The sequence below is a fragment of the Coregonus lavaretus genome, assembly GCF_964263955.1.
Source record: "Coregonus lavaretus genome assembly, chromosome: 23".
NCBI classification, from domain to species: Eukaryota; Metazoa; Chordata; class Actinopteri; order Salmoniformes; family Salmonidae; genus Coregonus; species Coregonus lavaretus.
In genome coordinates this window covers 22118001-22145261 of record NC_140010.1, presented here as the reverse complement: position 1 = coordinate 22145261, position 27261 = coordinate 22118001, and the positions used below count along the sequence as shown (strand labels likewise).

At 43.9% G+C, this 27261-nt stretch overlaps 1 protein-coding gene across 2 annotated transcripts in view; it reads right to left on the bottom strand.

The window, feature by feature from the left end:
* LOC311098719 (XK-related protein 4-like) overlaps positions 1-26712 on the bottom strand; it is a gene marked incomplete at both ends in the record, with an annotated part of 75039 nt that extends 48327 nt beyond the window's left edge. The window contains one exon of one of the 2 annotated variants that reach the window (XM_084139257.1): positions 25876-26712. In XM_084139257.1, the coding sequence (XP_083995383.1) occupies positions 25876-26561 (686 nt within the window). The remainder of the gene's footprint in view (positions 1-25875) is intronic. The other variant, XM_084139256.1, reaches the window with a different exon arrangement.
* Positions 26713-27261: the final 549 nt, after the last annotated feature.

Here is a 27261-nt window from a genome sequence, read left to right as displayed (position 1 = left end):
TGATGTCACAGGAAGGCCAAAAAGATAATCAAGGACATCAACCACCCGAGTCACTGCCTGTTCCCCCCGCTATCATCCAGAAGGCGAGGTCAGTACATGTGCATCAAAGCTGGTACTGAGAGAATGAAAAACAGCTTCTATCTCAAGGCCATCAGACTGTTAAATAGCCATCACTAGCACATTAGAGGCTGCTGCTGCCTATTGAAATCACTGGCCACTTTAAGAAATGGAACACTAGTCACTTTAATAATGTTTACATATCTTGCACTACTCATCTCATATGTATATACTGCATTCTATTCTATAATATTCTACTGTAATTTAGTCCATGCCGCTCGGTCATTGCTTGTCCATATATGTATATATTCTTAAATCCCATTCCTTACTAATTTTGTGTGTATTGGGTATATGTTGTGAAATGGTTAGATATTACTTGTTAGATATTACTGCACTGTAGGAGCTATAAGCGCAAGCATTTCGCTACACCCGCTATAACATCTGCTAAACACGTGTATGTGACAAATAACATTTGATTTGATTGATTTGATTTGAGAGAGCTATTACGTGGTGCACATATCTGCACATATGTGATGTAGTACGCAATTTCCGGGGACTACTTTTGGCTAGTGAATGTTACTTTCAGAACTACTGGCTAAAAAGTATACAAAAGTACAGGAGATTCCCTTCAACTCATATCCAAATGATGTTATTGACTTGTCTTATACTTGTATGTGGCCAAAGCATAAATTGGAGTAAAAACACTTCAAAAACCCCATGTCAAACTTGTATCTCAAACAGACCGTTTAAAAAATGCTTGCTATTTCCTTATAGAACATGATGTCATCTCCCTGAGGAGCTGGCCAATCAGCGTTCTAGAGGAGGATGAGCTGGCCAATCAGCGGTCTACTTGCATGAATATTTTTAATGACCGCTACACACCCACACCATTCTGTTGTTGGGGTACGTGCACACCATTCCAACACAGAAAAGCTGCTTTTTAACATAGTTAATTACCATTTTTTGGAAGGAAAACTATTTCACTCATATTGTAAGTAATTATAGGTCGCATTTCATAGAAATCTGGAAACACTGGGCAGTTACTTTAACACAATAATAACACCTATGTAATTTCAACAATATAATATGGCTAACCAGAGTAAAAATCCCTGTATGGTTCTTCAAAAGGTTCTTTGTTGAACCTTTGAGATTGAGAAAGGTTCTTTATAGAACCATTCCCCATAAAGGTTATATAAAGAAAAAGGTTTGTAACCATGTAACCGTATTTGGGGAGTTTCTCCCATTCTTCTCTGCAGATCCTCTCAAGCTCTGTCAGGTTGGATGAGGAGCGTCGCTGCACAGCTATTTTCAGGTCTCTCCAGAGATGTTAGATCGGGTTCAAGTCCGGGCTCTGGCTGGGCCACTCAAGGACATTCAGAGACTTGTCCCAAAGCCACTCCTGCGTTGTCATGGCTGTGCACTTAGGGTCGTTGTCCTGTTGGAAGGTGAACCTTCGCTCAGTCTGAGGTCCTGAGCGCTCTGGAGCAGGTTTTCATCAAGGATCTCTCTGTACTTTGCTCCGTTCATCTTTCCCTCGATCCTGATTAGTGGTTGGTTTCATCAGATCAGAGAATCTTGTTTCTCATGGTCTGAGAGTCCTTTAGGTGCCTTTTGGCAAACTCCAAGCGGGCTGTCATGTGCCTTTTACTGAGGAGTGGCTTCCGTCTGGCCGCTCTACCATAAAGGCCTGATTGGTGGAGTGCTGCAGAGATGGTTGTCCTTCTGGAAGGTTCTCCCATCTCCACAGATGAACTCTGGAGCTCTGTCAGAGTGACCATCGGGTTCTTCGTCACCTCCCTGACCAAGGCCCTTCTTCCCTGATTGCTCAGTTTGGCCGGGCGGCCAGCTCTAGGAAGAGTCTTGGTGGTTCCAAACTTCTTCCATTTAAGAATGATGGAGGCCACTGTGTTGTTGGGGACCTTCAATGCTGCAGACATTTGCCTCGACACAATCCTGTCTCTGAGCTCTACGGACAATTCCTTCAACCTCATGGCTTAGTTTTTGCTCCGACATGCACTGTCAACTGTGGGACCTTATATAGACAGGTGTGTGCCTTTCCAAATCATGTCCAATCAATTGAATTTACCACAGGTGGACTTCAATCAAGTTGTAGAAACATCTCAAGGATGATCAATGGAAACAGGATGGACCTCAGCTCAATTTCGAGTCTCATAGCAAAGGGTCTGAATACTTACGTAAATAAGGTGTTTATTTATTTTCTTGTGCAAATATATCTAAAAATTATGTGATGTTGTGTGTAGATTGATGAGGATTTTATTTAATTTAATCCATTTTAGAATAAGGCTGTAACGTAACAAAATGAGGAAAAAGGGAAGGGGTCTGAATATATACTGTATATAGCACCAAAAAGGGATCCGCTATGGGATCCGCTATGGTTACAAGCCAAATAAAAAAATGTTTGGTGTGTGTAGCACCATGTTCACAATGAGAACTCTTCGTCATCCATCAAATAAACACAAGGGCCTTTCGATTTACTTCATGCGCATGTTCTTAGTAATATTTACTGTGAGAGTAGGGGTGAGTGGTTTTAAGGCAGGCATGATGAGGTCAGAATGGTTTGACTTGACAGTGGGGACTGCAGCAGTAGGATTAGCGGGAAGTGAATGTATCAACATCAGAGCCTTGGCCTGAATAATCAAACCCAGAGTTACCTCTGTAGAACTGTCATAGTGAGATTTGGCATGCCTCTACACCGCCTGGAGACAAACTCAGAGAACACAATCAACGAGAAGTGACAGCAGCAAACTAGACTACTGCAGCAGTGATAGAGCCCCTGTCACTCGCCTGCTATTGGTTGATAATAGAATAAGTGTGGTGTGCTAGTTTCTTTCTTTACATTGGTCCAATCTTACATTTCTATTTTTAGAAATGTGAACTATTTTGTATTTAACAGGTTGATATATTTGAAAAATGTGCATCCAAGGTCACACACACAACACAACACAAGGTCCGGGGGATGGTGTCCTGTGAGCGTAGGGTTGTCCAGTGAGCCTAAGGGGCCGGGACCCCTGACACTACAATGGCCCCCCAGGCCCTGTGATTGGACAGCAGCAGGCAGCAGTATCCTGGATCTGAGGAGAGAACTGACTGCTTGCCCATTATGGCTCATGCTGCTGCTGTCCTGCTGACAATGCACTGTTCCCTGGCCTTGCCAGCACACAGCCATAGTCACACACACAGCAGCCTTGCTCTGACTGAGGAGTCAGGGAGTGACAATCTTCAAAACGCATATAGCACAGGGCCTCTTTTAGAGAGCATCTCTGTCACACATACAGAAACATGGCACATGCAAACATGCACATATGCACATGCACAAACACCTCATACATTAGTACAGCTAAAGGATGGAATGACAGAAAGCGTGTCTGCTTATGAAGTGGCCATATAAAATCTAGTATCTATTTTTAATACAAAATTGAATATGTAAAACATGCAATACAACAACTGCTTCGCTTTAGGCCGATTCATATATCAGAGGAAGAGCCTTATTAATATTGTGAGCTTGAAAGGAGTGTGGCCATCTGATAACAATATGTATACTTCTGTGAAAACCATTTTCCTCCAATTTCTGCCAGTCACCATCAAACAGCAGACAGTGTGTGACGACAATCACTGCTGATGTAATTCTATCGCCAACAAAATACTGTTAATGAAGCACATGCTTACATATTGGCCATCATTTTTACATTTTAGTCATTTAGCAGACGCTCTTACCAGAGCGACTTACAGTTAGTGCATTCATCTTAAGATAGCTAGGTGGGACAACCACATATCACAGGCATAGAAAGTACATTTTTGCATCAGAGAGACACAGGCAGGCAGGCAGGCAGACAGACAGACAGACAGACAGACAGACAGACAGACAGACAGAGACAGACAGACAGACAGGCAGACAGGCAGACAGACAGGCAGGCAGACAGAGACACAGACAGAGACACAGGCAGACAGGCAGGCAGACAGACAGACAGACAGACAGACAGACAGACAGACAGACAGACAGACAGACAGACAGACAGACAGACAGACAGACAGGCAGGCAGACAGACTGAGACACAGACAGACAGACAGACAGACAGACAGACAGACAGACAGACAGACAGACAGACAGACAGACAGACAGACAGACAGACAGACAGACAGACAGACAGACAGACAGACAGACAGACAGACAGACAGACAGACAGGCAGACAGGCAGACAGGCAGGCAGACAGGCAGACAGAGACAGACAGGCAGGCAGGCAGACAGAGACACAGACAGACAGGCAGGCAGACAGAGACACAGACAGACAGACAGGCAGGCAGGCAGACAGAGACACAGACAGACAGACAGACAGACAGACAGACAGACAGACAGACAGACAGACAGACAGACAGACAGACAGACAGACAGACAGACAGACAGACAGACAGACAGACAGACAGACAGACAGACAGACAGACAGACAGACAGGCAGGCAGGCAGATAGATAGATAGATAGATAGATAGATAGATAGATAGATAGATAGATAGACAGACAGACAGACAGAGACACAGACAGAGACACAGACAGACAGGCAGGCAGACAGGCAGGCAGACAGAGACACAGACAGACAGACAGGCAGACAGAGACACAGACAGACAGACAGGCAGACAGATAGACACAGGCAGGCAGGCAGGCAGGCAGGCAGACAGACAGACAGACAGACAGACAGACAGACAGACAGACAGACAGACAGACAGACAGACAGACAGACAGACAGACAGACAGACAGACAGACAGACAGACAGACAGACAGACAGACAGACAGACAGACAGACAGACAGACAGACAGACAGACAGACAGACAGACAGACAGACAGACAGGTTGCTGTTCACTGCCAGGTTCATTTCTCAAAAACATCATAAATGAAAGAAGGACAAAGAAAAGGCATAGGCATTATTCTCTACCTTCATTGCCATGGAAACCAATCAACTCGGCAGGAGCCTATGTTAAAGACCATAATCTGAGATGCGCAGAAGCGAAGCCTGCCAACCGCACATATGAGCACCTCAGTTCTTGTAATAAAAATTCCTCTTTTATATAGAGATCTGAAGTCTTAATGCAGGCAGTTCATCGTAATGTGATATGATTCTGAAGTCATTCATGTGTTTGACATATTTAAGTCAGTCAGATTTTTTGTAAAGCACACTGTATCATCACTACATTCGTAAACTGTGAGTATAATGCAAGGGTTAATGTAATATGTAGTGGATGTATTCTGTATAGGCCGATTATCAGAAGTTACTGCATTTATTTATAGATAATGAAGCTCCTGAAACACGTCATCCTGACTATCTTGTGTCAGCTTTAAGCCTGGGGTGTATTCAACATCCAGGTGGTGGAGAAAGATCCTAACGTCCCCCCACATGGTGGGCAGATTGTAGAGGCATGGACCCAGGACTGCCTGGCACGCTGGCCGATGCCAAGGCCTCACACACCATAGAGATCCTATAATTCTATCACACACACACACAGGTGAGCCAGATGTTTTCAAATGGGAGAGGTGCAACCTGCTGGCCAACCTGAAGAGCTTTTTGACACCATGACTGCTCTATTATTGGCTCTACTCTGGGAGGCCATTTCGGAGAAGTAGCTGTAGTAGTTTCTGTATATAATGGGGATGGTAAATGGAGGGTCTGGAAGCTAGACAGCGTTGGAGCCGCCTGGAGCAGAAGCAGCCCCCTCTGGGCTTCATAGACCTCCAGATGTCCAGCGTTAGCACTTAGCTAGCAGCACGGATGGGCCTCACTGCGCAGCGCCTCCACTGGGGGGGAGTACTTTATGGAGTAAGGGTCTTCATTTTAATCCAGAATACAAAAATGGACAGTGACAGGTCCATCCAGAACTGAAGGGGTGGTTTGAGGGGGAAAACTAAGAGAGAAAGAGAGACGGAGAGAGAGAAAAAATAAACTCCTGCTCGATAGGATGAGCAAGAAGTGCATCTCCACTCCACTCCCACAGCATTATGGACCCTGCCTGGCGTTAGCAGTGTGGGGCTACCTGCTTTAGCAGCCAAGCCAATAAGATTACCCCAGAAACCCTCTAGTTTAAGGAGTGAAAAGCCTGAGCAGAAGATCCTCCATCCAGACCATTGTTCCTGGTGTTGTCAGATGGTGTACGGTGTGAACATGATAGCCATTGAAGACCCTCGCATGCACACACACACACACACACACACACACACACACACACACACACACACACACACACACACACACACACACACACACACACACACACACACACACACACACACACACACACACACACACACACACACACACACACACACACACACACACACACACACACACACACACGCAGATCACTGAATAATAAAGGAGGAGGAAGGAAGGTCTCTGGCAGCACAGACACAGCAGCACGCTATCTGGTTAAATGTTCATCCAAGGTGGACGTCCCTCCCTGATGGAGACACTCCTCTCCACTACTCTCTCTGTGACTCCTTCAGGAACAAGAAGTGGTGTGTTATGTCATTAGTGGAAGAGCATGACCAAATAAATGCTTCCTCCATCCTCCATTCTCCCTTTGACTCAGTCATGTGTGTTCTGATTATAGGAAATAGAGGGAAAAGAAGCAGACAGGTCATAGTCTTTATGTAACCCTGTGTGTCATTGGCTGCTGGGGAGATTATTTAAAAAGCTGACATGGATGAAAGTGGCAGAGGAGGTATTGGAGAAGAAGTGTTGTTGATGGCACACTCCAGTCAGGTATCCCACTGGGAGCCTTGTGCATCATGGGACTTGGAGTGTGCTGCCTGCTACCGCTCTTTATTGACTGGAGCAGTGGGTTCCAATCCTATACAATCCTTCTACTCCTTGAATTGGGAGTATGTATCAGCTTTAAGTCCCCCATGCTGCTAAAGCCTAAAGAATGCCTTCTCCATAATGGAGGAGCTCAATGGAAGCAAGCTGCTCCACTCATGACAACAGCAATACATTTAGGAGGCTTACTTGTTGGGCCATTCACTGGTATAAGAAGCAGTCTCTCTGAAATATGGCTGTTTAAGGAAACAGCTTTCCTCTGTGATGTATGTAGCGCTTCCATTTGCTTTGTAATTCCACAAGTTAATATTCAATACACCATATTCAAACAAATATGGTTAAAAACAGAGAGGTTTAATTTGTCACACCTCATTACTACCTTATTTTGGAAATTGAGTCGGAGAGGTAATATTGTTTTCACTATTTCCCACAGTTCACTTACAACTGCATTATACAAAATAACCATTATCTGCTCAATTTCTACACCATCTAAGGTTTGACGACTCTCACAGGGGAAGTAACGGTCAATCGAGCAATCATACCTTATAGTCCACCTTGTACACATGTCAGGCGCAATCAAGCCATACTGAAATGAAATATTAAACTGCCAATAAACCATCAGGAGTATCAGGACCCACTAAAGAGGGCTGTAATGCATCACAAACATTCAGGACCAAGTTGCTTTTTAAGTAGAGATTCTTAATGAAGATCAATATGGAATGCACAGGGTTAGCCTGCTGTGTTATTATGTTGCCCCCACTAGGTCTTTAAATGTATTAACCTCACAGTGTGGAGCAGAGACAGGGATATAACTGAATACAATAAACAAGTGGTAGCTAAGTAGATTTGTCATCATTGTTTTGTCCAAAGGCTGACCATCCCAAAGCAGACAGGACATACAGTGGGGAAAAAAAGTATTTAGTCAGCCACCAATTGTGCAAGTTCTCCCACTTAAAAAGATGAGAGAGGCCTGTAATTTTCATCATAGGTCAACTATGACAGACAAATTGAGAAAAGAAAATCCAGAAAATCACATTGTAGGATTTTTTATGAATTTATTTGCAAATTATGGTGGAAAATAAGTATTTGGTCACCTACAAACAAGCAAGATTTCTGGCTCTCACAGACCTGTAACTTCTTCTTTAAGAGGCTCCTCTGTCCTCCACTCGTTACCTGTATTAATGGCACCTGTTTGAACTTGCTATCAGTATAAAAGACACCTGTCCACAACCTCAAAACAGTCACACTCCAAACTCCACTATGGCCAAGACCAAAGAGCTGTCAAAGGACACCAGAAACAAAATTGTAGACCTGCACCAGGCTGGGAAGACTGAATCTGCAATAGGTAAGCAGCTTGGTTTGAAGAAATCAACTGTGGGAGCAATTATTAGGAAATGGAAGACATACAAGACCACTGATAATCTCCCTCGATCTGGGGCTCCACGCAAGATCTCACCCCGTGGGGTTAAAATGATCACAAGAACGGTGAGCAAAAATCCCAGATCCACACGGGGGGACCTAGTGAATGACCTGCAGAGAGCTGGGACCAAAGTAACAAAGCCTACCATCAGTAACACACTACGCCGCCAGGGACTCAAATCCTGCAGTGCCCGACGTGTCCCCCTGCTTAAGCCAGTACATGTCCAGGCCCGTCTGAAGTTTGCTAGAGTGCATTTGGATGATCCAGAAGAGGATTGGGAGAATGTCATATGGTCAGATGAAACCAAAATATAACTTTTTGGTAAAAACTCAACTCGTCGTGTTTGGAGGACAAAGAATGCTGAGTTGCATCCAAAGAACACCATACCTACTGTGAAGCATGGGGGTGGAAACATCATGCTTTGGGGCTGTTTTTCTGCAAAGGGACCAGGACGACTGATCCGTGTAAAGGAAAGAATAAATGGGGCCATGTATCGTGAGATTTTGAGTGAAAACCTCCTTCCATCAGCAAGGGCATTGAAGATGAAACGTGGCTGGGTCTTTCAGCATGACAATGATCCCAAACACACCTCCCGGGCAACGAAGGAGTGGCTTCGTAAGAAGCATTTCAAGGTCCTGGAGTGGCCTAGCCAGTCTCCAGATCTCAACCCCATAGAAAATCTTTGGAGGGAGTTGAAAGTCTGTGTTGCCCAGCGACAGCCCCAAAACATCACTGCTCTAGAGGAGATCTGCATGGAGGAATGGGCCAAAATACCAGCAACAGTGTGTGAAAACCTTGTGAAGACTTACAGAAAACGTTTGACCTGTGTCATTGCCAACAAAGGGTATTTAACAAAGTATTGAGAAACTTTTGTTATTGACCAAATACTTATTTTTCACCATAATTTGCAAATAAATTCATAAAAAATCCTACAATGTGATTTTCTGGATTTCTTTTTCTCATTTTGTCTGTCATAGTTGACGTGTACCTATGATGAAAATTACAGGCCTCTCTCATATTTTTAAGTGGGAGAACTTGCACAATTGGTGGCTGACTAAATACTTTTTTCCCCCACTGTACATGCAGGAAACTGTAAAAAAAAAAAAATGTTTCCTGGTAAGACTTCCTTTTGGAAGGATGCAGTGAATAAATACACATTATTATGTACACAGCGCACCATCACAGCACTGATTAACTTTGAAGATGTTTGTTTGTTTGTTAAATGAGGCATGATCTCCATCTATAATTGTATGTTGCAACATTAATTAAAAGAAAGGCACTCAAACTGCAGTGCTGGAAGGGAGCGGAAACAATCTGATTCACTATGGGGCAATTAGGAGAGAGCGACACCAGTTGTTTGGGTTTTTGTTTCCTGATTCTGGGTGGGCACTATGAGCCCATCTGGTGTGTGCGGTCTCTCTCTCCCTCTCTCCCCCCTCTCTCTCCTCCCAGCATCATCCAACATCACACCACAATACAGGTAGGCAGTCTACTCATCCAGACTAACTAGCCAGCAGGTGTCGACAGGTAAGCATTTGACAGGTGTAAGCATAGTATGGCCTAATCGGAAAACTACTAATTGAAAGACTAATTGCTGTGGTTTATTTTCAGCTGCCTCAACAGCAAGTTATCCACTAGAATGGTGTTATGATGTTATAGCTACAGCTTGTCCCACACTAGGTAAATAAATACATGGTCTACTGGGATTGAGTGGGAATGTACTGATATACTGCAATGTGTAAGTGAGAGGAAGTAGGTTTGACAGAGTACACACTGTCATGACGTGACTTACTTTAATGTATGACTGTTATTTATCGAATCACCTATGTTTAATTGTCACTCGATTAAATTAATAATGTAACAATTAACTCATTAGGAATTTGGAGGGCCATGGAATAAGTTGTTTAACGAGATACCATCTCCCGAATTAAACTCTTAGAAGATATATGTTATATATACAATTGAAGTCGGAAGTTTACATACACTTAGTTTGGAGTCATTAAAACTCGTTTTTCAACCACTCCACACATTTCTTGGTAACAAACTATAGTTTTGGCAAGTCGGTTAGGACATCTACTTTGTGCATGACACAAGTAATTTTTCCAACAATTGTTTATAGACAGATTATTTCACTTATAATTCACTGTATCACAATTCCAGTGGGTCAGAAGTTTACATACACTAAGTTGACTGTGCCTTTAAACAGCTTGGAAAATTCCAGAAAATGATGTCATGGCTTTAGAAGCTTCTGATAGGCTAATTGACATCATTTGAGTCAATTGGAGGTGTACCTGTGGATGTATTTCAAGGCCTACCTTCAAACTCAGTGCCTCTTTGCTTGACATCATGGGAAAATCAAAAGAAATCAGCCAAGACCTCAGAAAAAGAATTGTAGACCTCCACAAGTCTGGTTCATCCTTGGGAGCAATTTCCAAATGCCTGAAGGTACCACGTTCATCTGTACAAACAATCGTACGCAAGTATAAACACCATGGGACCACGCAGCTGTCATACCGCTCAGGAAGGAGACGCGTTCTGTCTCCTAGAGATGAACGTACTTTGGTGCGAAAAGTGCAAATCAATCCCGGAACAACAGCAAAGGACCTTGTGAAGATGCTAGAGGAAACACGTACAAAACTATCTATATCCACAGTAAAACACGTCGTATATAGACATAACCTGAAAGGCCGCTCAGCATGGAAGAAGCCACTGCTCCAAAACCGCCATAAAAAAGCCAGACTACGGTTTGCAACTGCACATGGGGACAAAGATCGTACTTTTTGGAGAAATGTCCTCTGGTCTGATGAAACAAAAATAGAACTGTTTGGCCTTAATGACCATCGTTATGTTTGGAGGAAAAAGGGGAAGGCTTGCAAGCCGAAGAACACCATCCCAACCGTGAAGCACAGGGGTGGCAGCATCATGCTGTGGGGTGCTTTGCTGCAGGAGGGCCTGGTGCACTTCAAAAAATAGATGGCATCATGAGGAAGGAAAATTATGTGGATATATTGAAGTAACATCTCAAGACATCAGTCAGGAAATTAAAGCTTGGTTGCAAATGGGTCTTCCAAATGGACAATGACCCCAAGCATACTTCCAAAGTTGTGGCAAAATGGCTTAAGGACAACAAAGTCAAGGTATTGGAGTGGCCATCACAAAGCCCTGACCTCAATCCTATAGAAAATGTGTTGGCAGAACAGAAAAAGCGTGTGCGAGCAAGGGGGCCTACAAACCTGACTCATTTACACCAGCTCTGTCAGGAGGAATGGGCCAAAATTCACCCAATTTATTGTGGGAAGCTTGTGGAAGGCTACCTGAAACATTTGACCCAAGTTAAACAATTTAAAGGCAATGCTACCAAATACTAATTGAGTGTATGTAAAGTTCTGACCCACTGGGAATGTGATGAAAGAAATAAAAGCTGAAATAGATCATTCTCTCTACTATTATTCTGACATTTCACATTCTTAAAATAAAGTGGTAATCCTAACTGACTTCAGACAGGGAATTTGTACTAGGATTAAATGTCAGGAATTGTGAAAAACTGAGTTTAAATGTATTTGGCTAAGGTGTATGTAAACTTCCGACTTCAACTGTATATCGATAACAGTCACTTATTAAATAATTACCTCTTATCAGTCTCATTCTGAACGTCGCATAATCCTTGAACCTGCAAGAACCCTAACCTTATTGATGAATCAGCAACACACAAATTGGCTTAATTATTTATTTACTAACTAACTAAATAATAACACAATACAAACACACACACACACACACACACACACAGGTTATTGATTACTAACGTAATACAATGAAAACAGGTCCATAGCGGATTGGACTAACAATAACATGACTGCTTGGGTAGAAGGAGGGTCAGAGTGGAAGGGAGAGACAGAGATTCAAACTATCGTGGTTACTTTGGAAACTATGCTCACGGAAATACAAATGCTTAAAACCCCACTAAACGCTCATTCGGATTAGAAATGCAACATGTATTTACTTGTAGCTATCCTTGTTGGTTGAGATGATGATGTAGATCCCAATGTCCTTGGTAGAGTTTCTGGCCGTAGTAGTGGTTAGAATGGATACTTCAGATGTACCAGCGGTTGTCGGAGAGGGATTGTCCTTCCCACTTCGTGTCTTTAGTGAAAGTTCTCTAGACGACTATACATGCCAGCTGCAGACTGAAATGATAAGGTCTAATGCATTGTCTTCTTCTTCACCTCGTGTAGAGGTTGAGAGTTTCTCCATTTCAAACGTGTGGACTAACGTCTCACGTTTTCTGGTCTTCCTGGTCTGGTAGAAATTCAACCATTTGCAACGTTTAGCTCATGCTTCACGTCTGCTGGTCTAAAGGTTGATTTGTTTTTCAAGGCTTTTTATGCCCTCTGGGTAAAAGGGGCGTTACATCGTGATGACACAAACTCTTATGTCACTCGGGGCATGGCTAGTCACTGTGCATACTTTATATGAAAAACTATTATCTCATTAGAATACTAAAATCACATTCCTATCTTCACCAAAATAATCTCATACTTAATCATATATTTTATACATTTACATTTTAGTCATTTAGCAGACGCTCTTATCCAGAGCGACTTACAGTTAGTGAGAGCATACATTTTCATACTGGCCCCGCGTGGGAAACGAACCCACAACCCTGGCGTTGCAAGCGCCATGCTCTACCAACTGAGCTACATGGGGCCCAACATATACAACATTTAGATGTAAACTTCATAGATAGAATATGTACACTTTCCGAGTTACAGTTATTACTTGATACCATCCTTAATGACATCACAAAATAATAAACAATATAACATGATTATTCTTTAGATCCCCACTGACCATTCCAAACACTTGGAGGTCAGGAATAATGTTCCAATGTCCAATCTTTTGATGTTGGAGTCTTGGCGGAAAGACTTCCTTTGTTAACAAAGGGGTCCTTTCTCCCAATACTTCATGGCAAGGAAGAGAAAGTCTGCACGGTATTTACGACAGGTCATAAAACTGGCCCCCAGGAAAGGGGGTGTTCAAACCTTTGCCTAGCCGGCATGTTTGATCCTCAAACCATGAGGGCAAGTCATGACAACACTGTATTTTACACAAAAAACTGTTTGTGCACCTTTAGGTATACTTCAGTATGTGGGAGGGCATCATATGACCATATGATTAAATAAGTAGCTTAAGTAGCATCATATGATTCAATAAGTAGCTGTTGGTATTGTTTTGCTAGGGCAATTACATTTAATTGCTGTCTTTTACCTAGTAGTCTACTTAATCATTGCTGTTTGAATTATCTGATTGCTCAGTACTTGTGACTGTGTTGTGGACTAGTTTCAGGCCTATTTGTCTAACAGTCTTGCTAATTTTTGGGTGCGTTGTAAGTTAGGGGGTGTTTTCTTCACCTCTACCAGGCAATCAGCATCAGTGCTGGGAGGTATGTCTTTCACCTCTGCTAGGCAATTCGTGTTAGTACTTCAGTCTCCCCTGTTTTTTCAGCGGCAGCTGTAAACAGCGGTATTGTCAAGCGGCAGTGTTGTCGCCGAAACAAAGACGTTCTTCCGAGTTGTTCTGCCGAGTTGTTTGAGGAAGTAAAGAGAAGAAGGCTCCACACCACTCTCTCACTTGAGTATCTTACCTAGTTATTTTCTGATGATCTCATTTAGCTCTTTTGTAGCTTTGGCAAGTATGTGTGTGATTTCTATCCCAGTTCGCTCCTCTCCCTGTAGGTTTTACAGATGCTCACGACCCTGTGTGCACAACCCATGTGGATTTCCTAATCTCCGACAGCATTTGGAACTGCCAATCTGCGTTCAATAAAGTGGAGTTCATCTCAGCCTATATTGCCCTTCAGACCCTACACCTTTTGGCCCTGACGGAGACATGGATCACCCCAGAGAACACTGCTACTCCAGCTGCTATCTCGTCATCTGACGATGTGTTCTCTCATAGTCCGAGAGCATCTGGTCATCGCGGTGGTGGCACCGGGCTACTTATTTCTGCTAAGTGGATATTTTCTCTCCTCATTTGAATTTCATGCTGTCACTGTCACTCAAGCCTAACATTGTTGTCATCTATCGCCCACCAGGTGCCCTTGGAGATTTTCTCAATGAGCTTGACACCTTGATAAGCTCATTTCCCAATGATGGCTCACTGCTCATCGTACTAGGTGACTTTAACCTAACAATGCCTGACTTAAATTAGTTTCTTTCCACCTCTTTCTTTCCACTCCTTTCGGCATTTGACCTCACTCTTTCCCAGTCACCTCACACTCACAAGGCAGGCAATACGCTTGACCTCATCTTCACTAGAGGCTGTTCGCCTACTAATCTCACTGCAACCCCCCTCCATGTCTCTGATCACTACTTTTGTTTCCTTTTCTCTCCATCACTCCTCTAACTCTACCCACTCAGCCCCTACCCAGATGGTCATGCGCCGCTGCAATCTTCGCTTTCTCTCTCCCACTACTCTCTCCTCTTCTATTCTATCCTCTCTCTGATAAATCCTTCTCCCTCCTGTCTCCTGACTCTGCCTCTTTGACCCTACTCTCCTCCCTTTCCGCATCTCACTGTCCCCTTTCCTCCTGGCCGGCTCAACCTTCCCCTCCCGCTCTGTGGCCAAGTGACTCACTGCGTGCTAACAGAACAGCGATGCTGGCAGCTTTGCAGACAACTAAATTTCTGGAAGACCTATCATCCTTCCAATCCCTCCTCTCTACCTTCTCCTTCTCTATATCCGCTGCTAAAGCCACTTTCTATCACTCTAAATTTCCCTGGGAAACTCTTCTCCACTTTCTCCTCCCTCCTTAATCCTCTACCTCCTCCCCCTCCCTCCTCACTGTCTGCGGACGACTTTGTCAACCACTTTGGTACACCACATCAGTCACTGGCTTCATCAATAAGTGCATCGATGACGTCGTCCCCACAGTGACTGTACGTACATACCCCAACCAGAAGCCATGGATTACAGGCAACATCTGCACTGAGCTAAAGGGTAGAGCTGCCGCTGTCAAGGAGCAGGAATCTAACCCGGACGCTTATAAGAAATTCCGCTATGCCCTCCGACGAACCATCAAACAGGCAAAGAGTCAATACAGGACTAAGATTGAATCGTACTACACCAGTTCTGACGCTCGTCGGATGTGGCAGTGCTTGAAAACTATTACAGACTACAAAGGGAAGCACAGCCGCGAGCTGCACAGTGACACAAGCCTACCAGACGAGCTAATTCACTTCTATGCTCGCTTCGAGGCAAGCAACACTGAAGCATGCATGAGAGCATTAGCTGTTCCGGATGACTATGTGATCAAGCTCTCTATAGCTGATGTGAGTAAGACTTAAGCTGGTCAACATTCACAAGGCCGCAGGGCCAGACGGATTACCAGGACGTGTACTCCGAGAATGCGCTGACCAACTGGCAAGTGTCTTCACTGACATTTTCAACATGTCCCTGACTGAGTCTGTAATACCAACATGTTTCAAGCAGACCACCATATTCCCTGTGCCCAAGAACACTAAGATAACCTGCCTAAATGACTACCGACCCGTAGCACTCACATCTGTAGCCATGAAGTGCTTTGAAAGGCTGGTCATGGCTCACATCAACACCATTATCCCAGAAACCCTAGACCCACTCCAATTTGCATACCGCCCCAACAGATCCACAGATGATGCAATCTCTATTGCACTCCACACTGCCCTTTCCCACCTGGACAAGAAGAACACCTACGTGAGAATGCTATTCATTGACTACAGTTCAGCGTTCAACACCATAGTGCCCTCAAAGCTCATCACCAAGCTAAGGACCCTGGGACTAAACACCTCCCTCTGCAACTGGATCCTGGATTTCCTGACGGGCCGCCCCCAGGTGGTAAGGGTAGGTAACAACACATCTACCATGCTGATCCTCAACACTGGGGCCCCTCAGGGGTGCGTGCTCAGTCCCCTCCTGTACTCCCTATTCACCCATGACTGCATGGCCAGGCATGATTCCAACACCATCATTAAGTTTGCCGACGACACAACAGTGGTAGGCCTGATCACTGACAACGATGAGACAGCCTATAGGGAGGAGGTCAGAGATCTGGCCGTGTGGTGCCAGGATAACAACCTCTCCCTCAACGTGATCAAGACAAAGGAGATGATTGTGGACTACAGGAAAAAAAAGAGGACTGAGCATGCCCCCATTCTCATCGACGGGGCTGTAGTGGAATAGGTTGAGAGCTTCAAGTTCCTTGGTGTCCACATTACCAACAAACTATCATGGTCCAAACACACCAAGACTGTCGTGAAGAGGACACGACAAAGCCTATTCCCCCTCAGGAGACTGAAAAGATTTGGCATGGGTCCTCAGATCCTCAAAATGTTATACAGCTGCACCATCGAGAGCATCCTGACTGGTTGCATCACCGCCTTCTATGGCAACTGCTCGGCCTCCGACTGCAAGGCACTACAGAGGGTAGTGCGTACGGCACAGTACATCACTGGGGCCAAGCTTCCTGCCATCCAGGACCTCTATTCCAGGCGGTGTCAGAGGAAGGCCCTAAAAATGATCAAAGACTCCAGCCACCCTAGCCATAGACTGTTCTCTCTGCTACCGCACGGCAAGCGGTACCGGAGCGCCAAGTCTAGGTCCAAAAGGCTTCTTAACAGCTTCTACCCCCAAGCCATAAGACTCCTGAACAGCTAATCATGGCTACCCAGACTATTTGCATTGCTCCCCCACCCCACCCCACACCAACCCCCTATTTTACGCTGCTGCTACTCTGTTTATTATTTATGCATAGTCACTAACTCTACCCACATGTACATATTACCTCAATTACCTTGACTAACCGGTGCCCCCGCACATTGACTCTGTACCGGTACCCCCTTGTATATAACCTCCCTACTGTTATTTTATTTTACTGCTGCTCTTTAATTATTTACTTTTTTTTTAAATCTTAAACTGCATTGTTGGTAAGTAAGCATTTCACTGTAATGTCTACACCTGTTGTATTCAGCGCATGTGGCAAATAAAATTTGATTTGATTTGAAAAAAAGGTTGTTGGCATCCTCTCCTCATTCACTCAGCCTACTGAGCCCACTGATCCCACTCACACAGAACTACCCTACGCCTTTACCTCTTTCTCCCCTTTCTTCGACAGATTAAATCCTGCGACTAGTGATGTCCGGCTGCCCAACAACCTACCCACTTGACCCCATCCTCTCCTTCCATCTCCAAACAATCTCTGGAGACCTTCTCCCATTCCTCACTTCCCTCATCAACTCATCCCTGACCACAGGCTGCGTCCCCTCTGACTTCAAGATGGCCAGAGTCGCTCCCCTCCTCAAGAAACCAACACTTGACCCCTCTGAAGTCAAAAACTACAGACCGGTGGCCTCCCGAGTGGCGCAGCGGTCTAAGTCACTGCATTGCAGTGCTAGAGGCATCACTACAGACCCGGGTTCGATCCCGGGCTGTGTCACAACCGGACATGATCGGGAGTCCCATAGGGCAGCACACAATTGGCCCAGCGTTGTCCGGGTTAGGGGGGGCTTTACTTGGCTCATCGCGCTCTACCGACTCCTTGTGTTAGGCTGGGAGCCTGCAGAATGACCTCAGTCGTCAGGTGAACAGTGTTTCCTCTGACACATTGGTGCGGCTGGCTTCTGGGTTAAGCGGGCGGGTGTTAAGAAGCGCGGTTTGGCGGGTCATGTTTGGAGGACGCATGACTTGACCTTCGTCTCCCGAGCCCATTGGGAAGTTGCAGCAATGAGACAAGATCGAAATTGGGGAGAAAAAGGGGGTAAAATACACCAAAATAAACTACAGACCGGTATCCCTTATTTATTGCCTTTCCAAAACACTTGAGCCTGCTGTCGCTGAACAACTGTCTCGTTATCGCTCTCAAAATGATCTTCTTGACCCTAACCAGTCAGGTTTCAAGGCGGCTCACTCAACTGAGACCGCTCTCCTCTGTGTCACAGAGGCTCTCCGTTCTGCCAAAGCTGACTCTCGCTCCTCTGTTCTCATCCTCCTAGATCTATCTACTGCCTTCAACACCGTGAACGATCAGATCCTCCTCTCCACCCTCTCAGAGTTGAGTGTCTCAGGCTCTGCTCACTCCTGGATTGCATCCTACCTGGCAGGTCGCTCCTACCAGGTGGCGTGGAGAGGATCTGAGTCTGCATCATGTGCTGTCACTACTGGTGTCCCCCAGGGCTCGATTCTAGGTCCTCTCCTTTTTTCTCTTTCCACCAAGTCTCTCGGCTCTGTCATATCCTCACTCTGATGATGATCAATCTTTCAGAGATAGTGTATTTCTACAGTAGTGAGAGATAACATGGACACTGGGCGTGACCAGAAAGCAGAACTCTAGATGTTTTCTTCCAACGCCAGTGAAATATGTGCTTAATTCTGTGTTCCAAATCCAATTGCCAGTGAGCTATTGTAGAAAATGTGAGTGGTGGCACAAGAGGATCTGGAGCAAAAACTCAACAGTTTGGTCCAGCTGGTGGACAGTGGTGGAAAAATTACCCAATTGTCATACTTGAGTAAAAGTAAAGATACCTTAACAGAAAATGACTAAAGTAAAAGTCACCCAATAAAATGCTACTTGAGTAAAAGTCAAAAGTATTTGGTTTTAAATATACTTAAGTATCAAAAGTAAATATAATTGCTAAAATATACTTCAGTATCAAAAGTAAAAGTAAAAGTATAAATAATTTCACATTCCTTATAATAAGCAAACCAGACGCCACGATCTTCTCGTTGTTTTGATTTAAGGATAACACTTAGAAAATAATTTACAAAAGAAGCATTTGTGTTTAGTGAGTTCACCAGATCAGAGGCAGTAGAGATGACCAGGGATGTTCTCTTGACATGTGTATGAATTGGACTATTTTCCTGTCCTGCTAAGCATTCGAAATGTAACGAGTACTTTTGGGTGTCAGGGAAAATGTATGGCGTAAAAAGTACATTATTTTCAATAGGAATGTAGTGGAGTAAAAGTAAAAGTCGTCAAAAATATAAATAGTAGAGTAAAGTACAGATACCCTAAAAAATGACTTACATTGCATTTGTAAAGTATTCAGACCCCTTCACTTTTCCACATTTTGTTACGTTACAGCCTTATTCTAAAATGGATTCAATTGTTTTTATTCCATATCAATCTACACACAATACCCCATAATGACAAAGCAAAAACAGGTTTTTAGAAATGTTTGATAATTAATACAAAATAAAAAACTGAAATATCATATTTACATAAGTATTCAGACCCTTTTCTCAGTACTTTGTTGAAGCACCTTTGGTAGCAATTACAGCCTCGAGTCTTCTTGGATATGACGCTACAAGCTTGGCACACCTGTATTTGGAGAGTTTCTCTCATTCTTCTCTGCAGATTTTCTCAAGCTCTGTCAGGTTAGATGGGGAGCGTCGCTGCACAGCTATTTTCAGGTCTCTCTAGAGATGTTCGATCGAGTTTAATTCCGGGCTCTGGCTGGGCCACTCAAGGACATTCAGAGACTTGTCCCGAAGCCATTCCTGCGTTGTCTTGGCTGTGCGCTTAGGGTCGTTGTACTGTTGGAAGGGGAACCTTCACCCTAGTCTGAGGTCCTGAGCGCTCTGGAGCAGGTTTTCATCAAGTATCTCGCTGTACTTTGCTCAGTTCATCTTTCCCTCGATCCTGACTTGTCTCCCAGTCCCTGCCGCTGAAAAACATCCCCACAGCATGATGCTGCCACAACCGTGCTTCACCGTAGGGATGGTGACAGGTTTCCTCCAGATGTGACGCTTGCCATTCAGGCCAAAGAGTTGGTTTCTTGGTTTCATCAGACCAGATCATATTTTTTCTCATGCTCTGAGAGTCTTTAGGGGACTTTTGGCATACTCCAAGCGGGCTGTCATGTGCCTTTTACTGAGGAGTGGCTTCCGTCTGGCCACTCTACCATAAAGGCCTGATTGGTGGAGTGCTGCAGAAATGGTTGTCCTTCTGGAAGATTCTCCCATCTCCACAGAGGAACTCTGGAGCTCTGTCAGAGTGACCATCGGGTTCTTGGTCACCTCCCTGACCAAGGCCCTTCTCCCCCGATTGCTCAGTTTGGCCGGGCCGCCAGCTCTAGGAAGAGTCTTGGTGGTTCCAAACTTCTTCCATTTAAGAATGATGGAGGCCACTGTGTTCTTGGGGACCTTTAAAGCTGCAGAAATGTTTTGGTACCCTTCCCCAGATATGTGCCTCGACACAATCCTGTCTCAGAGCTCCATGGACAATTCCTTCGACCTCATGACTTGGTTTTTGCTCTGACATGCATTGTCACCTGTGGGACCTTATATAGACAGGTATGTAACTTTCCAAATCATGTCCAATCAGTTGTTTTTGCTTTGTCATTATGGGGTATTGTGTGTAGATTGATGAGGAAAAACATTAATTTAGAATAATGCTATAACGTAATAAGATGTGGAAAAAGTCAAGGGGTCTGAATACTTTCCAAATGCACTGTATGTGGTACTTTCAAGTATTTTTACTTAAGTACTTTACACCACTGCTGGTAGACTGTATTCACATCACCATGATGCATAAATTGCACTCACTGGACTAGATCAACATGGAAAACATATCTGGTGGTGATTCACTGTTGCAAAACAATACTGAATGCATTGTTATGTTCTATCTATTGAGATATATATATATATATATATATCAACACTGTTGTCCTATTTGGTTGATCCATTTACAGTTATCGGTCTACTTTCATCCAATAAACAGATCATTACTTAGTATATTACATTATACATATATAGTAATTACTAATGATGTTGTATATAGACTGTGGCATATACACTGAGTGTACAAAACATTAGGAATTGCTCTTTCCGTGACATACAGTGGGGGAAAAAAGTATTTAGTCAGCCACCAATTGTGCAAGTTCTCCCACTTAAAAAGATGAGAGAGGCCTGTAATGTTCATCATAGGTACACGTCAACTATGACAGACAAATTGAGAAAAGAAAATCCAGAAAATCACATTGTAGGATTTTTTATGAATTGATTTGCAAATTATGGTGAAAAATAAGTATTTGATCACCTACAAACAAGCAAGATTTCTGGCTCTCACAGACCTGTAACTTCTTCTTTAAGAGGCTCCTCTGTCCTCCACTCGTTACCTGTATTAATGGCACCTGTTTGAACTTGCTATCAGTATAAAAGACACCTGTCCACAACCTCAAAACAGTCACACTCCAAACTCCACTATGGCCAAGACCAAAGAGCTGTCAAAGGACACCAGAAACAAAATTGTAGACCTGCACCAGGCTGGGAAGACTGAATCTGCAATAGGTAAGCAGCTTGGTTTGAAGAAATCAACTGTGGGAGCAATTATTAGGAAATGGAAGACATACAAGACCACTGATAATCTCCCTCGATCTGGGGCTCCACGCAAGATCTCACCCTGTGGGGTCAAAATGATCACAAGAACGGTGAGCAAAAATCCCAGAACCACACGGGGGGACCTAGTGAATGACCTGCAGAGAGCTGGGACCAAAGTAACAAAGCCTACCATCAGTAACACACTACGCCGCCAGGGACTCAAATCCTGCAGTGCCAGACGTGTCCCCCTGCTTAAGCCAGTACATGTCCAGGCCCGTCTGAAGTTTGATAGAGTGCATTTGGATGATCCAGAAGAGGATTGGGAGAATGTCATATGGTCAGATGAAACCAAAATATAACTTTTTGGTAAAAACTCAACTCGTCGTGTTTGGAGGACAAAGAATGCTGAGTTGCATCCAAAGAACACCATACCTACTGTGAAGCATGGGGGTGGAAACATCATGCTTTGGGGCTGTTTTTCTGCAAAGGGACCAGGACGACTGATCCGTGTAAAGGAAAGAATTAATGGGGCCATGTATCGTGAGATTTTGAGTGAAAACCTCCTTCCATCAGCAAGGGCATTGAAGATGAAACGTGGCTGGGTCTTTCAGCATGACAATGATCCCAAACACACCGCCCGGGCAACGAAGGAGTGGCTTCGTAAGAAGCATTTCAAGGTCCTGGATTGGCCTAGCCAGTCTCCAGATCTCAACCCCATAGAAAATCTTTGGAGGGAGTTGAAAGTCTGTGTTGCCCAGAGACAGCCCCAAAACATCACTGCTCTAGAGGAGATCTGCATGGAGGAATGGGCCAAAATACCAGCAACAGTGTGTGAAAACCTTGTGAAGACTTACAGAAAACGTTTGACCTGTGTCATTGCCAACAAAGGGTATATAACAAAGTATTGAGAAACGTTTGTTATTGACCAAATACTTATTTTCCACCATAATTTGCAAATAAATTCATAAAAAATCCTACAATGTGATTTTCTGGAAAAAAAATTCTCATTTTGTCTGAGGAGTGGTCGAAAACGGGTCATTGATGAAAGAGGACAAAGGACGCTGACACAAATTGTGCAGAGCAACAGACGGACTGCAGTTAGTCAACTGACAGTCCAGCACAACATTGGTGCCCAAAGACCCATAAAAAAATGCACAACTCATCATACCTTGACACGAATGGGGTATGGCAGCCGACGACTTTACAGAGTTCCACTTCTTTCAGCAAAAAACAAGAAAGTGCGATTGCAGTGGGCTAAGAAACGAAAACACTGGACACTGAAAACCGAATCCCAGTTCCTGCTGTTTCACACTGATGGGAGGACTAGATTATGGAGAAAACCACGAGTACATGCATCCAGCATGCTGCGTGTCAACATTGCAGGCTGGTGGTGGTGGTGTGATGGTGTGGGGTGTGTTTTCATGGCACACATTGGGCTCCTTGATAAAGGTGAGCAACGTTTGAATGCCACAGGATATCTGAACATCATTGCCAATCAGGTGCATCCCTTCATGGCAGCAGTGTATCCATCTGCAAATATATTTTTTCAGCAGGATAATGCCCCATGCCATAAGGCTAGGACTGTCCATGAATGGTTCCATGAACATGACGGTAAATTCAGCTTAATGCAGTGGCCTGCCCAGTCACCAGATCTCAATCCAATTCAGCATCTGTGGGATGAGATGGAATGAGCTTTCAGATCCACTACCAGCCAACTTGACACAACTGTGGGAAGCATTGGAGTCATTGGCATCCGTGTGGAACGCTTTCAACACCTTGTAGAGTTCATGTCCAGACGAATTGAGGCTGTTCTGAGGGCAAAAGGGGGTGCAACTTCATATTAGGAAAGGTGTTCCTAATGTTTTGTTCACTCAGTGTTTGTCATATCTGAGAACCATTAGTACCATTCATATAACTAATGCACTATGGCATTCATGACTAACCATAATCACACTGAATGTGTGTCTGAGGTATCTACAGTTCACTGAGTGCACACTCTTAGACAGTGTTTGTCAGCAGTATGAATTACAATTATTTGCCCAGCTGCTGTGCATTCCCAGCTGCGGTTGTGCAAATACTTCAGACTTTATTTAAACCCATATGCAGGCATGTATGCAACACCTGGTGTAGATTGCAAGGTATATACTGTATACACTGAGGCTGCTGGCTGCTCATTTGAAATGCAATCGTGTGAATACCATTGTGAGATAAGTGTCAATCCAAAGATGTGACGTATACAACACACATCTGGACTACTGTATGAGGAGGTTTTGACAACCATATTATTAACCACACAGCTGCAATTGAAAAGGGCAAACCTTACTGAAAAGCAATATTACATTATATGTGTGAAACAAGAGTAAACTAATACAGAAAATGCATTTGAAAAAAAGTTACTCATAATTCAGAAATAACTGAATTATTAAAACCATAAATAATTTCCAACGGGAGTGTTTGGAGAAATATCTGATGGAAACCTGTTTGGACAAACAATGGCAGAGTCATCATGCTAATAATACACATGGTGATGATGTCATGTCATAACCGTTGTCAGGAACCAACGTGGCTCACGCTGGGTCTGATGAACTTCATTAACACACAGCTATTTATAAAACCTTGGCTGTGTCTCAAATGGCACCCTATTCACTATATACTGCACTACTTTTGACCAGGGCTTCTGGTCAAAAGTAGTGCACTACATAAAGAATAGGGTGCCATTTGGGATGCACAACATAAAGAATAGGGTGCCATTTGGGATGCAACCTTCAACTTTGCCTGATTTCCCCAGACTACTGTGCTCACTGCCGTGTCTCAACAATACCATGTCTACTCTCTGAGGATACACACACCCTGGTGGAGTCAGATCTACAGTATTCTCAATGCACCAGACAATGTGACATGAGAATGATGAAACTAAATACAAAAGTGTGCTCAATCTACAGTGCTAAAGTATGGAGGTGAGCAGGAAAGTGCAGGAGTCAAGGGTGCAAGGAGTCACAAAAGGAATCAAGGGTGCAAGGAGTCACAAAAGGAGTCAAGTGTGCAAGCCCCCATAAAATGTACATTATTGTAGAGGATGTGATGCCCTTATTATGCAGGCTATGGCACAAAATTAATACAACATAATATCACATGCACATAATAACGCATATGCGAACACACACACACACAAGATTAGCCCAATCACAGATAACATGTGGCCTACTCTAGGCTGTGTGTGACTGGAACAGAATGGATACACAAAATAGGATGCCACAAGAGAAAAATTGAATTGAGAATGGAAGTAATATCCACTAATAGCTTGTTACGCCCCCTGTATTTAATTAAGGAAATTCTTCAAGTTAAAGCTCAATCTCATTAATAATGGATTTACAATGTGGATGTATTCAATATCACACCTCAATATCTGTTTCTATCAATAGATTTTGAACTTGATGTGGGTGAATTTACAATCAATTTCTTCTGACATTATGTGCTTTTTGCAAAAGAGTGTGTATTGATGTCCTATCCTCATGTGCTGTGGTCCACACACACACTATAAACACACAACATACCCTCACCCTCAATGTTCAGAACCAAATGTCTCAAATACATATTTGATATATTCTTAATTTTGGGAGATGTGCTTGATTACTGTTTCTTTCCTCACACACAATGTACCTGTTTGTAAATAACAGGCCTAGTTGTAATGAGTACCCCATTTGTATACTAAGCTGGGCTACACACATCTAGCCCTATACTGTATGGTGTGAGGAATTAAATTGAACATGCACAACTTTGAGCTCGCCATTGGACCAAACACATTCACAAGGATATCACATCATGAAACATGATACCATTTTGTTTTACGACAGACTATTTTCTCTCCCAATTATTGTTTATTCAAGACATAACACCTATCACCCACCAAGAGGCTACTCAGGGTATGCTACTCAAAATGCTTTGCAGTGCGCGTAAAACCTGAAATGCCATACGTTCTATGGCAGTTGGTGCCTAATAATTAATAACAGTAGACTCTCTTGGACATGATGGGAGCTTAGTGTATGAAAATGTATGCACTCACTAACTGTAAGTCGCTCTGGATAAGAGCGTCTGCTAAATGACTAAAATGTAAAATGTAAATGTAAGTGTAGGCTATGTGGGAGGTGCAGTCAGAAGTTAACACACGTAGGCTAATGTGCTGCTACTCTATTGATTCGAAAGAGCATATCAAATGCTTACCTCCAAATCTGTCCAAGCTGCAAGATATGGGTGACGGATTGCGCGGACCAGATGAAGACTGAACAGGACGCCGACCTTTTCTTATTAGTCCGGGTTGCCGTGCTGCTGTTACTGTTGGTTGTGGTGTTGCTCTTGCTCGCGGTGGATGCCTGTCTTTGAGGTGTGGACGGGTGGGCGCCCACATCTCCATGTGAAGCAGAACCGCTCAGCAGCTTCCCGTCCATGTGGGATGAGCAGTTTGCCGCACCGGCGGCATTGGAGCTCTCGTCGCTGCTGAAATCGTGGACGAACCATCGGAAACTGAAGACTTGGACGGAGAACGACCCTAGCACCACAAAAAATAGCGTGAGCCCGAACCACCAGTAGTCGCGACGGAGGTAATAGTCGACAGAAAGCCAAATGTCGGTGCCTACATCGGCGAAATACACCGCCACTGCAGCGATAATCCATAGACAGTCCCATATCGTGTATTTTGTGTGTTGCTCTCTGCCAAGGCGAAGACATTTCGAATTAGAACCACAGCACCGCGATTCCCCATTCACGAATTCCCCATCCCCGGTTCCCGAATCCGGCTGCGATCCTGGAACCAGTCCTTGTACTGAGCCCGAGTGGTCCGAATTCTGCAAAGGCGTGAACGCTACATCGCTCTTTTTCATTTTCAATACCCCATCCGATTTAGCGGCCATTATCTTAGCTTTTTCTTTCTCCTCCCGTTTTCTCGTCTCCCCCTCGGCTTCTGTGTTCCAGGCGAAGAGATACTGGGCTGGGCGACCTCCTCTTCCGCCAGCTACAGCGCCGCCTGTTCATAACAAAGCAACACTGCCGCTCGGCAGCGGGTACGAACCATATGCTCTCCCATTGCACATACTTGAAACTATGACATCATTGCTTTGCAACTCTTCCTCAGTCGCTCCTCACCTCACAGTTCTCCTCAATAGCCACAATAGAGCTACAGCATATTGCAATTCACCCTGATAGGCCTAATTAAACCAGATGTATAGGCTAATTTAATAAAAAATTACAAAAATCAACCTTTTTACTGACCTATTGTAAAAAGGTTCAGGAAAAAAAATTATTCCAAAGGACTGCAATAAAATGAATCGAAGGCCTGGCCAATATTTCAGGTAGGTTATACTTAACCAACGATGAGCAAAATACATGAGGCTATTAGCCTAATCCAGACCCACTGGGCAAAAACTGGTTGAATCAACGTTGTTTCCACATCATTTCAACCCAAATATGCAATGTGATGACATTGAATCAACGTGGAAAACTGATTAGGTTAGCAAAAAGTCATCAACGTAAGGGAATTGTCTTTTTTTCATCCAACTTTTAACCTAAATCACGTTGAATTCACGTTAGTTGACAACTCAACCAAATGTAAAT